The following is a 13,972-nucleotide window of genomic DNA, read 5'->3' on the forward strand; positions in this document are numbered from 1 at the left end:
CATAAAAACCAAAGCACAATATTAACTATATCTCACCTGAATTTAGAAACCTTCTCCAGGACAGATTTAATTCAGTGACCATAATGATCAAAGACCAGATGAATTATGGGACTACATCAATGGCACCATGCATGAAAAAAGCAAAAGGTTATTAAAAAGACAAGAAAGAAAAAACCAAAACCAATACGAAGGGGCATGTAAGAAGATGTAAGAAGAGAGTATGAAATTTGTTCTTGAACATAGACTAGCTGAAGCTAATAGAGGAATCCTGGCGTGGCGCTGTACATTAATGCGCTAGACTGCAAGGTCAGCAGTTCAAGCTCACCAGCTGCTCCTTGGAAACCCTATACAGGATCACCATGGGTCAGAACCTACTTGACAGCACTTAACAACAACAACAAAGTTAATAGAAGAAATGATAAAGTAAAAGAGCCGAACAGAACATTTCAAAGAGCAGCACAAGAAGACACAATGAAATGTGCAAAGACCTGTTGTTAGAAAACCAAAAGGGAAGAAAATTTCTCAAGCTGAAATGATTGAAAAATTGAAGCCTTAACTTATAGACTGAAGGAATACCATGGTTCCACAGGATAAGCCTTGCACTGCTAACCACAAGATCTGAGGTTCAAGTCCACCAGGACTTTCCTCAGGAGAAAGATGAGGTTTTCTGCTCACATAGAGGTTTACAGCCATAGAAACTCTGTACAGGGTCGCTATGAATCAGACCCAACTCAATAGCAATTAAAAACAACAACAATATAGGCAAAATATTGAATAGCAAAGGAAGCATCAAAAAGATGGGAGGACACAGAGTCACTGTACCAAAAAAAATTGGTTGATGTTCAACTATTTTGGGAGGTTTAGCGTATGATCAGGATTCCTGGTATGGCGCTGTAGGATCAGCACTGGACTTCAAACCACAGGGTTGGCAGTTCAAACCCACAAGCAGCTCCTTGGAAACCCTATACAGGGTTGTTATGAGTCAGAACCAACTCAATGGCACTTAGCAATGACAACAGCATATGATCAAGAAGGAAGAAGTCCAAGCTGTAGTGAAGACAATGATGGTAACTAGAGACTCCTGGAACTGACAGAATACCAATTGAGATGCTTAAACAAAGGAAGCAATAAGACAGATGCCGTGGGAGGGTCATTTACAAGCCAAGAAACCAAGGAATGCCCATGACTACCAGCAAGGAAAGAACTGGCCTGGCAGAGACCCTGATTTGGACTTTTAGCCTCCAGAACTGTGAGAAAATAAATCTCTGTTCTGTAAAGCATTGTGGCATTTCTGTTACAACAGCCCTAGGAAAATAATTGTGATAACAGAAAGTATTATGACTAAAAGGTCTAATATAGCTCTCTATAGAAATGAAAGCACGCTTATATATGCCAAAACATTTAGAAAAGTTTAGCTGGCCAACCAACTAAAAGAGGAACATATACAAAGGGGCATCAAAAGTTGATAGAAAAATAGAATGAGAAGATAATGGTCTAAGAAAGAAAGAAAGAAAGATAATCGTTTTTCACAAACTTTTTGATATCCCTTCATATGTTCCCATTCTGAAGAAAGGTAATCCAACAGAGTAGGGAAGATATCAACCAATATCATACAATCACATGCAAATAAAATTTGGTTGCAGCAGTATATAATCCTTGTTGTTATTGTTAAATGCTGTTGAATTGGTTTTGACTCATAGTGATACAGGATAAAGTTTCCGAGGAGCGACTGGTGAGTTTGAATTCCCAACTTTGTGTTTCAAACCAACCTTGCGGTCCTGAACTTACTCTACAGAGTCACACCAAAAGTATATAGACATGGAACTGTTGAAAACTCATGCCAAATTCAGAAGAGGCTATGGAATGATACATATCATTGCTGGTATCAGATAGACCTTGGCTGAAAGTACAGAAAACTAGAAAGATGTTTATTTATGTTTTACTAATTATGAAAAGGCATTCAACTGTATGGGTTATCAAAAGTTGTGGACAACATTGCAAAGAATGTGAATTCAGAACATTATGCAATCACTGGAATAAAACAAGGGGGTATTATTTTTGTTGTTGTTGTTAAGTACCGTGGAGTTGGTTCCAACTCATAGTGACCCTGCATAAGGTTTCTGAGGCTGAAAATCTTTATAGGAGCAGAAAACCTTATTTTATTGCGAGGAGTAAAATCAAGAAAGGCTTGCCTCAAGGCTGTATCCTTTCACCATACTTATTCAATCTTTTTGTTGAGTAAATACTCTGAGAAGCTGAACTGTATGAAGAATAATTTTGCTTAAGGGTTGAAGGAAGATCCATTAACAACCTGTGATATGCAGATGGAAAAATCCTGCTTGCTGAAAGCAAAGAGGATTTGAAGCACGTACTGATGAAAATCAAAGAATACAGACTGGGTATGGATTACAACATAATATCAAGAAACAAAGATTCACACAACTGGTTCAATAAGCAATAGCATGATAAATGAAGAAAAGATTGAAGTTGTCAAGGGTTTTATTTTACTTGGATCCATAATCAAGACTCATGGAAGTAGCAGTCAAGAAACTAAATGATATATTCTATCAGCCAAATCCGATGCAAAAGATCTCTTTAAAGTATTCAAAAGCAAAGATGTCACTTTGAGAACTAAGGTTCGCCTGATCCAAGTTATGGTATTTTCAATCACCTCGTAGGCATGGCTAAGCTGGACAATGAATAAGAAAGACCAAAGAAGTATTGATGACTCTGAGTTGTGGTGTTGGTAAAGAATATTGACTATACCCTGAACTGCCAGAGGAATGAACACATCTGTCTTGGAAGAGGTACATCCAGAATGCTCTTTAGAAGTGATAATGGCATGACCTCATCTCACATAGTTTGGACAATGTATTAGGAAGGATGAGTCCCTGGAGAAGGATATCACACTTGGTAAAGTAGATGGTCAGAGAAAAAGGAGAAAGCCCTCACTGAGATGGATTGGCACAATGGCTTCAACAATAGGGTCAAACATAACAATTGTGAGGATGGTGCAGAACTGGGTAGTGTTTTGTTCTATTGTATATAAAGCGGCTGTGAATCAGAACGGACCCTCAGGTACCTAATGACAACAACAATAGGAGAAGGAAAGCCATATTTCTGAATAAACTGTCTCATCATTGGCAACTCCTGAAATGTTGATTCTATTCCTCCTATTTTTCAGATAAAGAAACTTGTGGCAAAAATAAGTGATTTGCTTAAAGTCACACAAAAATTAAGTGTGAACCCTATATCTGGAAATCATGTTAATCAGTTCTAAATCTTATTGTTTTAGTTATAATTAATATCACTTGAAGTTTTTCAGAGTGTATTTTACGTCCTATCATAATGTCTGGCTCTTCTGAGATTTGAATATATACTGACAGAGTGAATGGTGGAGGAAGGAAAGGAAGATGGAAGGAGAATCTGGGGGAAGAGTTTGCCAGGATTCTGTAATATTTGGAATCTTTGAAATTTCTCATAGCCCAAGGTTTCCATGACACGTTTGGGGCAGTAGAATGATCGATCAGCTGAGGGGACGCCTTTCTGATCCAGGAAGGAAGTGCTTTTCGCTCCCTTGGTGCGGTTTTTGGGTGTCCCCCACAATGATGGGACAAGCTGTAATAGACCATGGTACTTTCTGTTCTGTCTCCTTAGATGACTCACACATGTGCTGTTGAAAAATTATTCAGACACCACCAGAAGAAGCAGATCCCTTGGGTATTTGGAAAACTGCTTGGAATCTTCTCTGACATTTCATTGTGTTCCCTTCACCTCTCCTAATCTCACCATTGGCAGATGCTGCCCCACTGCACCAGTTGGAGCCGTCTAATGTTTTAGTGAAGGCAATGGCAGGCAAGGCAGGCAGGAGAGAGAAGCCCTTAGAATTGACCATTGTATTGAGTATTGAACCAAGATTTCACTCTGTCCTTTGCAAATAAAATAACCTCATTTAAATAGCAATGGGGAATTGCTTCTTAAGCAAAAAATTCAAAGTGACACTGCTTTAAAGTAATACCAGTAGCCTGGTGATAGTATAAAAAAATAGAAAACAGAGTAGCAGAACTGGGGAATTTCTTCTTCCTGAGATACAATTTCATTTGGAGAGGGAAAGATTGAAATTTCCCAATGGGACTGTTGTTAAATATATGGAAAATGTCATGTTTCAATTTCATAGACAGGGTCTGATATGCAGGAATTATTTAATAGATGCTTCTTCCTAATATGAACATCTGGCCCCGTTACTGTCAGCCCCACCAGAGCCCCATTCCTACTTAAATGTCTGAAAATCTCCCTGTAACCCTCGGGATAAAATCTAAATTCCATGCCTCTAGGGGATGTCCCCTCCCCTGTTTTACAGCTTATTTCTCTTGACTTGTTGCTAGGTGCCATAAGTCACCTCTGACTTGTGGTGGCCTTGGTAAAACAGAGTGTAAGTTTGTTGAACTTGAGCCTTTTAGGTTGAAGGTATGTTTGAGTGCATTGTTGCAGTTACTGAGTCAAACTGTCCTATTGAGGGTTTCCCTCATTTTTAATAACCCTCTCCTTTGCCAGACATGATGTCCCTTTCTAGCAAATGCTCTCTTCATTCATTCTTTTAAGGACCATTCTGGATGCATTTCTTCTAACACTAATTTGTTCATTCTTTCATAAGAATTGTTTCATTCTTTCAGTATTCTTTGATATCAACCCAATCTAAATACTTATATCTTTCTTTTGTTGTCCTTCCCTTTTAATTCTTATGTATGGCCTTTGCTTTTTTTTTTTTTAGGATTTGCTATTCATATTTTCTCTCTCTTTCTCCTTTGCTTCTGGTACTCTGTCTGTGACATACTCTTCCTATTCACCCTTCTTTTCTGCTGTTCTCCATTGTATCCTTCTAGTTACACCTTATCAATCACTTCCATAGGAAGTATTTTCTGATCCTTTTCAGAGTTTCATGATTTAACACTTCTAGCGTAGAGCTATGTGCTAATGTGCTGGACCAACCACAACGTCGTTTGAGCCACAAGGTTGGTGGTTAAAGCTCACCAGCTGCTTCTTGGAAACCTATACAGGGTCGCAAGGGGTCGGAAATGACTCAGCAGCACTTAGCAACAACAACAGCATTGTGTTGTAAATACCTAAGAAAAATTTCTTACCCTTGCATCCAGAGAGCCCACTAATATCTGGTTCTTTGATCTGGACACAAGGAAGAGGACACTGAGGTTCTGGCTTTTCAGGGTCAAACATGGTGGCCAGGAGGGAATGCACATATCTTGCAGTTCTTCTTTTATTGACACTTCAAGTTTTCCCGTATATAGTACATGGCTTGTGACAAAACTGTAAATTGGACGGTTTCCTCTTCATCTATAATTGTTTGATTTGTGCTTTTTTCCCATTTTCTCTAATACCACAGAAATAATCAGGCATTTCCACACTCCTTCCAAAAGCAAAGAAATAATTTTCTTTTTTTTTTTTTCACTCAGGGGTTGACAACTTAAAGCATTTCTTGTGATTTTCCCATATGTCTACAAACAGATTTGAGAAGACTCTCTGGAGAGGGCAATGCTTTACTTAAAAGAATGGTGTCAATGGATGGAATTCTAGGCAGCATGGCAGAAACAGTGGGGACAATACCTGGGGAACTGGAGTGGGGGTTGCCCACTTTCTTGCAGTTCCTTAGCTGTATGCCATACATGAAAAGATCCAAAGACACCAGCTCTCCTAACTTGCACTCACATGTTAGCCACTGAAACAAGTGTGAGTGGTCTCAGTCATCTGGGTTAGACGGCCTTAGAACATAGTGAGTGGCCTTTACAATGGCAAGTCCTAGAGCAAACCACTCAACTTATTTCTAAGCCTTCACCTCTCAATCTGTAAAATAAGAATGCTGATTCCTACTTAGTAGTAGTATTAGAAGGATTCAAGGAATTTGGCAGAGAGCCTTGGTGTAGTTTGTAAATGTTTCATTTTATAAAGTGTCTAACACCTTTTAAAAGTGGACAAATGAATTTTCCATCCTTACACCTTGGCTTTTATCCCTGCTGGCTAAGTAAACTGAAGACAGTGTGGTTTCTTCCTCAAGGAAACTTTCTCTGAATCTCTCATTCTTTGGCTACTATTTTCAGTTGGACACATCCCTCCAATGCAATTGTAAGCTCTTTGAGAGCAGCAAAAGGGTTGTACCTTCTTTAGTTTTTGTTGTTAAGTGCTGTAGAGACGGTTCCAATTCACGGTGATCCTTTACAGGGTTTCTGAGACTGTAAATCTTTGTGGGAACAGAAAGCCTCATCTTTCTCCTGTGAAGCAGCTGGTGGCCCTTCCTAATTTAACGTTTCTCAAAGCACATGGTACAGTTGTGAGTAAGCAGGAGACACTTGATAACACAACTATGTTAAACTCATTCAAATGTTGACTGACCTCTTGTCATATGTGGGTCACTGTCGTCAGCTCTGGAGTGTGAGTACAGAAAGGGTCCTAACATAATTGAGAAAGGTCATTAACATTTACTCAGCCTGATCCAATAAGTGGGGAAAAACCTCAAGGTAAGCACTTATCTGCATTTACTCCTTAAGCTCCACATAGTAGATACTATCATAACCACTTTCCAGATGAGAAAATTGAGTTTCTCAGAGGAAGAACCTCCTCAAGGTGCCCAAGTGAAAAATGAAGACAGGAAGGCCAAGCCAGACCAGCAAGATTTCTACTTCACTCTGCTAACTAACACCTAACCTCTCTGTCTCCTCATGTCCTTAGGGTAGGACTCAACACATAGCTCGTTTATTGATCCAAAGAAGAAATTAATTAAAAACAAAACCTAATATAAGACAAAATATAAATTGCATTTTAATAGAGGCAAAAGTAGTATGGCATGGTTAAGGAACAGATAATAGTAACTCCAAGTGAAATGCCAAAGAACTGATAAAACCAATAATGGAAATAAAGTCAGTTCAATTATGAAAAGAAGTGGAAATGCTTAGGTGTCTATTCCATCAGCAGCTCAGCCTGAGGAGGACTTGATTCTCTCAGAATGAAGATACTCCATTCCACTGCACACAGTTCTCATTCTTAGAAAGGTTTTCTTTACTTTGGCCCTGAAAATGCTTAGTCTACATTTTACCCCCAAAGGATTAACCAAATAAATTGGTTGGTTGACTGAAGGGCTATGATCCCTAGGAGAGTACTGTACATTCCAGATAGTCTCTTGGTTTTTCTATTTCCTCCTGAGGCCATTGCAGAAGGAAGGAGATGCCTGTGTGGATAAGAGGAAATGGACTTTGGTAGAAATTCTGGGGGTGGAGATGGGATGAAGGAAATATCTACATCTCATTCTGGCAGTCTTTGGTGTAAAGCACTAGAGAAATGCAAAACATGGATACAAAATAAGAACAAGATAAGATCTTTGCAAGTACTTCAACCAAACCATTTCTGAGGTTCCCAGAAGAGAGATAACTTCATTCTTTCAGTTCATTTCCATTTTTGTTCTGTCTCAGGAACTTCTTGATTCCAGCTGGGCCTGGAAGGTACATGGCCAAACTATCCTAAGAATGACTCTTATTAGAGGACGTCCAGCCCCTTTTGCAGAACCAGGAAGTGTTGATATTTCTGATAAAGTTTGGACACGAGGCTCAGTGTTCAGAGTGGAATACCTTAGCTCTAACCAAATTTGGGGATCTTGCTTGAGGATAATGAGAAAGAGAGATTGGAAACCATTAGAGGTAGTTTGTTTTGTCATTGTTGTTTAGTGCTGTTGAGTTGGTTCCAACCCATTGCGACACTGTACAGGGTTTCCGAGGAGCAGCTGGTTAGCTTGAACTGCCAACCTTGCAGTTCAAATGGCTTTGCAGTCTGGTGCATTAACACACAGCGCCAGAAGCTGAAGTTATCATCAGTATTCTAGATTGATATATCTAATACAATCAATATTCTAGACTGGGTGTTGCTTGTCTGTAGTTGTCACCAGTAGAGCTAGAATCTTCTTCCAACAAGTCGGCTTCTCTTGATAGAATCCTCACGTCTAAGTCTTGCTGTGCCAACGTTGGGAGCTTCCACTTTGTTGATTTCTTCCTTAAACGCTAGCACAGTACTAGGCACAACCCTCCAATAAACATTTATCTTTTTTACAGCATAAGAGAAATCAAAGAGTGGACAAAACGGTGGGTTTTTCTTTTTTTAATAAAATGGGAATGATTGTGGTCACTTAATCATTTCTTGTGTTACTGGAGCATCTAGGATTGGGTTTCCTGGATAGGAGGTGGGAATGGTCTGAATTTGAAGGAGTGGGAAGTGGCTGCTCAATGAGAATTTAAACATCTTGTGGTATATGAAGAAACACCTGGCACCAGGATTGGAGGAAGACTCATTAACAACCTGCGATATGCAGATGATACAACCTTGCTTGCTGAAAGTGAAGAGAACTTAAAACATTTACTGATGAAGATCAAAGAGCACAGCCTTCGGTATGGATTACATCTCAATGCAAAGAAAACAAAATCCTCACCACTGGACCAATAAACAACATTCTTATCAACAGAAGAAAGATTGAAGTTGTCAAGGACTTCATTCTTCTTGGATCAACTATCAACACTCATGAAAGCAACAGTCAAGAAATCAAACAACATATTGCATTAGGGAAATCTGCTGCACAAGACCTTTTTAAAGTGTCGAAGAGCAAAGATGTCAGCTTGAAACTAAGGTGCACCTGACACAAGCCATGGTATTTTTAAATGTGAAAGCTGTACAGTGAATAAGGAAGACCGCAGAAGAATTGATGCTTTTGAGTTATGGTGTTGGAGGAGAATATTGAAAGTGCCATGGGCTAACAAAAGAACCAATAGATCCGTTTTGGAAGAAGTGCAGCCAGAGTGCTCCTTAGAGGCCAAGATGGCCAAACTTCGTCTCTCCTACTTTGGACACATTGTCAGGAGGGACCAGTCACTGGAGAAGAATATCATGTTTGGTAAGGTGGAGGGTCAGAGAAAAAGAGGAAGACCCCCAACGAGATGGATTGGCAATGTGGCAGCATCAATGGGCTCAAGCGTGGCAACAATTGTAAGGTTGGTCTAGGACTGGGCAGTGTTTCATTCTGCTGTGCATAGGGTCCCTATGAGTTGGTACCAACTCAATGGCACCTAACAACAACAACAACTTGACACTAGGAGTCCTGGTGTGGTGATGTAGAATAAACACTGGACTGTTAAATGTAAAGTTGATGATTCAACCCTACCAGCCACTCCTTGGAAACCCTATACAAGGTTGCTATGAGTCAGAACCAACTCAATGGCACTTATACACACACACACTTACCCTCAACACTATGACCATCTATGATTTTGTCTCTGAGTTTCCCAGTGAGAATTTCCAGATACACAGTTGCTTTCAACTTTTAGATTGTTGTTGTTGTTGAGTGCCATTGAATCAGTTCTGGCTCACAGCAACCCTGTATAGGGTTTCTGAGGAGTGGCTGGTGTGTTTGAACCACCAACCTTTCAGTTCAAACCCATCTTGTGGTTCAGTGTATTATCCTGCAGCACCACCAAGGGACTCCAACTTTTAGATATGACCTCATATTTCTAAGCTCCTACTGTCATCTCTCCTGGTGTGGTGCTGCAGTATATGCACTTGATTGCTTATAATGGTTGGTTTGAACCACAAAAGTAGCAGTTCAAACTCATCAGCCACTCCTCAGAAACCCTATACAGAGTTGCTATGAGTCTTATGAGTTGGAACCAACTTGATGGCATATAACAACAACAGCAAGTGTCATCTTCCATAGCATTCTTCTAATCTGGATCCTCTGCTTATGGACTGTGGGCAAGTCACCTCATGTCTCAATTTCCCCTGGCTAGATAATGATTTCTACCCTGAAGTGTCGCAGCAGACTTGGTCTTGGGTGTCCAGAATAGTGGCTGGTACTTACAGGATTTATCAGTAATTAGTAATCCTCTGGAGTCCTGGTGTGGTGCTGTGGGTTGATGCAGCAGACTGCAAAGCCGTTTGAACTGCAAGGTCAGCACTTCAAGCTCACCAGCTGCTCCTTGGAAACCCTTTACAGGGTCGCTATGAGTCGGAACTGACTTAATGGCACTTCACAACAACACAACAACAACAACAGTTACCCTCCCCATTCTTTATACTTACGATGGTACCCACTCCCTGGACTCAAGCATGCTTATACATAGCGTGTTGTGTATGAGTTTCCATTTGTGTGTGTGTGTGAAAGAGACAGGAAGGGAAAGAGGGGGTTGCACAATGCTTTGGAGAATGTGGAGGGAGTGCAAGGCACCTCTTCCCACCTTATTCCTAAACCCAACTTCTAAGAGCCCCTCCTCTTCAGCCATCAACATCTTCACTAGAGACCCTGACAGGGTGAAAATTAACCACCAACCTCCTCTAATCACTGTACAAGGTAATGAAGGCCATGGTTACACTTTCTCCTCCTTCTCTGTTGTTAGAAGGGAGCTACTGTTTCCACTTCAGTAAAAGCCTTTACTCAGAATTATGCAGACTGTATGTGTATGTGTGCGTGTGTGTGTGTGTGTGTGTGCACATGCATGTTATGATGGGGGCTGTGTAGATGGCTTCTAGGCATTTGCTTTCAGATGAAGAATTCGGGAGACTTTTGTTAGAATTTGGGAGACTTCTGTTATGACGCCCGCTGGTCCACCCTCCACCTGGTCCTGCACCCAGCCTGTGCACATCTCCCCTCCCCTGACCCTGTATTCTCCTGTGAGCTGATCTCATTATGACAAATTTAGTTACAGCTGAAGTCTCCTTGTAACAAAGATTATGTCCAAGCCCAGAGTAATGGAACCTAGTCGATTTCATTAAAATAAAATTGGTTACAATGAATAATTCAATAGGATGATTTTGTTTCCTCATCTCCTCTTTGTAGATCGAAGGGCTAGTATTCATAATGATTTTTTTTAATTGGATTTTTGTTTAGGAAGAGATAATCACCCATAATTCCTGACAGCCTCCTCTTTACAAGATTGGAATAATTGCCCCATGAAGTCTCTTTTCAAATGCTAACACTGGAAAATTCTTTCTCTCCTTTTCTCACATTAGTCGCAATAACCTTTGGGTGATTTTTAAACACAGCTGCTACCTCAACTCTTATTCATGTGAGATTTTGCGAGCACTAATGATTCTCTTGTTTGAGTTATTATTTATTTTTTTTTTTAAGAAACAGTCGTAGGAACTACATGTGAGTGTTGAAATTGGAATTCTTGGTTCCATTGATGGCCTGCTCTGTTTCTGAAGCAGAACATTCCGTGGGACCGAGAGGTGATTCTTCAGCATTTTCATTCAGTGATGTTCATTTACTTGCAGTTGTGTGTCTGTGTCTGTGTGCGTTGTCTACCTACACTCAGGTGAGCACACATTTCCCAAGCACCTAGACTCATCTAGATCCTATGTATGAAGATGAGGGAACTGACATGAATGCAATTCAAACCTATTTTCAAAGAACTAGCAGCCAAACAAGAGCTTCAGATGCAAAAACAGATCATAAGAACGCAGTGTGATGATTGCAATCACAAATGTGAATACTAAGTACAAAGACAGCACAGGGAAGGACTTTAGTCATGCATACAGTCATTCATTCATTCATGTGTTTATTAGCTGACATTAAGATCATCAAGCAATATTGTGTTCTTGTTTCATTCTACTCCTCTGAGGGCTGTCAGAAGCAAATCCAAATGAATAAACAAAGGAACTAATAAAGGTAAATATTATTAAATGAATAAATGAACACAATAACTGAATCAGCGCTATTGCTAGTTATTAAGGTGGACCTACCTTGTACCTTGCAGAATGATTCTTCACTGGAACCCAGAAGAAAAGCAAATCGCTCTTTTGCATAAAAGTCCAGCCTATCCCACTTACTCCAAATCAGGAAACAATATCTGAGAATAATGACCTATCTGTAAGGCCAGGATACAGGCTATATCACAAATGGCCACTGGGTCAGGCAGTGGGAAGCACTGAGTCGTGTCTTTGGGAAATAGGAGTCTCGGAAGAAGGCAGGTGCTTGCTCAGCAGTATAATTGGAAAGGGGGCTCTGGGGACCACAAGGCCATCCTTAGAATCACATGAGCTCTGGGGCCCCAACACTCTAGCTCCCTCAACTAAGATGACAGACCTCTGGGAAAGAACAAAGGATCATAAATAGTGTATTAGGGGACGGAGAGATGAGTCACAGCTTCTCAAAGTTAGGAAAGCCCTTGGAGATCAAGTTCAACTACGTTCGCTATACTAAAGATCAGAAAAAATGGGGTCCAGAGAGGCGAAGAAACAAGTCCAAGATCACACAGCAAAGTAATTGCAGAGTTACTATAGACTCATAGGAGAACATTCAGGGAACACGCAACTTGGCACATCCAGACAAGTGGGATACATCCAGAAGGCTATGTTCTTACGCAGTTGAATTCCAATGGCATACTCAAAATGGAGTTCTTACCCCAAATATGAATTATAATATGTAGAGAAATATGAAGACAATGCTTACCCATACAGTATAGAGATTCCCAGCCTTAACCATTCCAAATTTAACTAGGTCACTTTGGGCCACTTCCTAAAGTGCGCAACCCTGAGGAAAACAGAAGTGATTCAGAATGTCTACAGGGAATGACACACATGGACTAGGATCTTACCTGGGATGCTGCTGGTTGGCCGATGATGACCCAACCTGGACACTGCTGGTCTTGGTGGGATACTGAAGCATTGGATGCCCACTGGTCCAGAAATCCTTGGGGCGTGTAGACTCCACAGTCCTTAATGCTAGTTTTTTGCTCAAACTCTTCACATACCCCATCACCATCGTGGAAATAGCATTGGCTGGGCTCATCTGCAGGAGATGGGCATAGAAAAGGACCTCAGATGTTACCAGAAGATTTGGAATCTGAATTAACATAATCATCAGCATTGTGTTGATCATTATCTCTACTTTTTAAAAGTTTACAAACACTTCCATCTTTACTGCCCCAAGCGAGCCTCAGTATAACTATGGGAGGAAGGTATCAAGATTTTAATTATTATTTTCATCTTCCAGATGAAGACATTGAGGTTCCACATGACTTTATAAATTACTCAAGTTCATACAGCATGTTCATGTTAGATCCAATGTAAACTTTCACTTTCTAAGTTTTGGGTACATTATATGTAAGAGAAGCACTGGGCTGCTAACTGCAATGTTGGCTGGTTAAATCTACCAGCTGCCTCTCAGAAACCCTATACTGGGTCCCTATGAGTTGTAACCGACTTGACAGAATTTAACAACAACATATGTCACCAGAGTACTTCATATTTACAAGTTGGGGTTTACTTAACTCCAAGGAGGATTTTAGTTTTGCAGATTGATTAAACTGACATACAGGAGACAATGACTTCCATCCTAATTCTGTAGTGAGACTGCTCTGTTATCTTAGGTAAGTGTCTTTCCCTTTCTGGGCTTAATCATCAAAACAGAAAAAGGCATTAGACTACTGAATTTCTAAGGGACCCTTCTGGCTAGAGTTCTAGGGTTGCTATGGGCTAGAACTGACTCGATGGTGCTGGTGCATAACAATAATAACAAGGGCTTTAGGGTAACTCATAAAGTTCAGTTAAAGGTCAACTGAGTTATCACTCTCTCATGTAATACAGAAACCAGTAAGGGTTTCTGCTTGAGATGATTTAGAACTACAGCTGGCTGCAGTGATTTACACTTAGTTGCAAGAACAAAGATCACTGAAGCACAGAGCTAGCAGGATGTTTTCCAGGCAGGTATGACCGAGGCATGGTTCTTGATATTTCAAAACATAGTAATAAAAAGAGAAGTCTGGATGTGGCCATCCAAAAGAGACCACCCTGTCCATCATTTAATAATTCTAATGTCAACTAGTCTGTGATATTGCTCCAACTTTTTTCTTGTTGTTGTTAGGTGCCATCAAGTTGACACTGACTTATAACGACCCAGTGCACAACAGAATGAAACACTGTCCAGTTCTGG

At 40.4% G+C, this 13,972-nt stretch overlaps 1 protein-coding gene across 1 annotated transcript in view; it reads right to left on the reverse strand.

Annotated features, from left to right (window-relative positions):
• Positions 1 to 13,972, reverse strand: part of PAPPA (pregnancy-associated plasma protein A, pappalysin 1) — a 302,780-nt gene that overhangs the window by 106,622 nt on the left and 182,186 nt on the right. The window contains exon 10 of the mRNA XM_006865683.1: positions 12,636 to 12,829. Within this exon, the coding sequence (XP_006865745.1) occupies positions 12,636 to 12,829 (194 nt within the window). The remainder of the gene's footprint in view (positions 1 to 12,635; positions 12,830 to 13,972) is intronic.

Source organism: Chrysochloris asiatica, unplaced genomic scaffold, assembly GCF_000296735.1.
Source record: "Chrysochloris asiatica unplaced genomic scaffold, ChrAsi1.0 scaffold00081, whole genome shotgun sequence".
NCBI lineage: Eukaryota > Metazoa > Chordata > Mammalia > Afrosoricida > Chrysochloridae > Chrysochloris > Chrysochloris asiatica.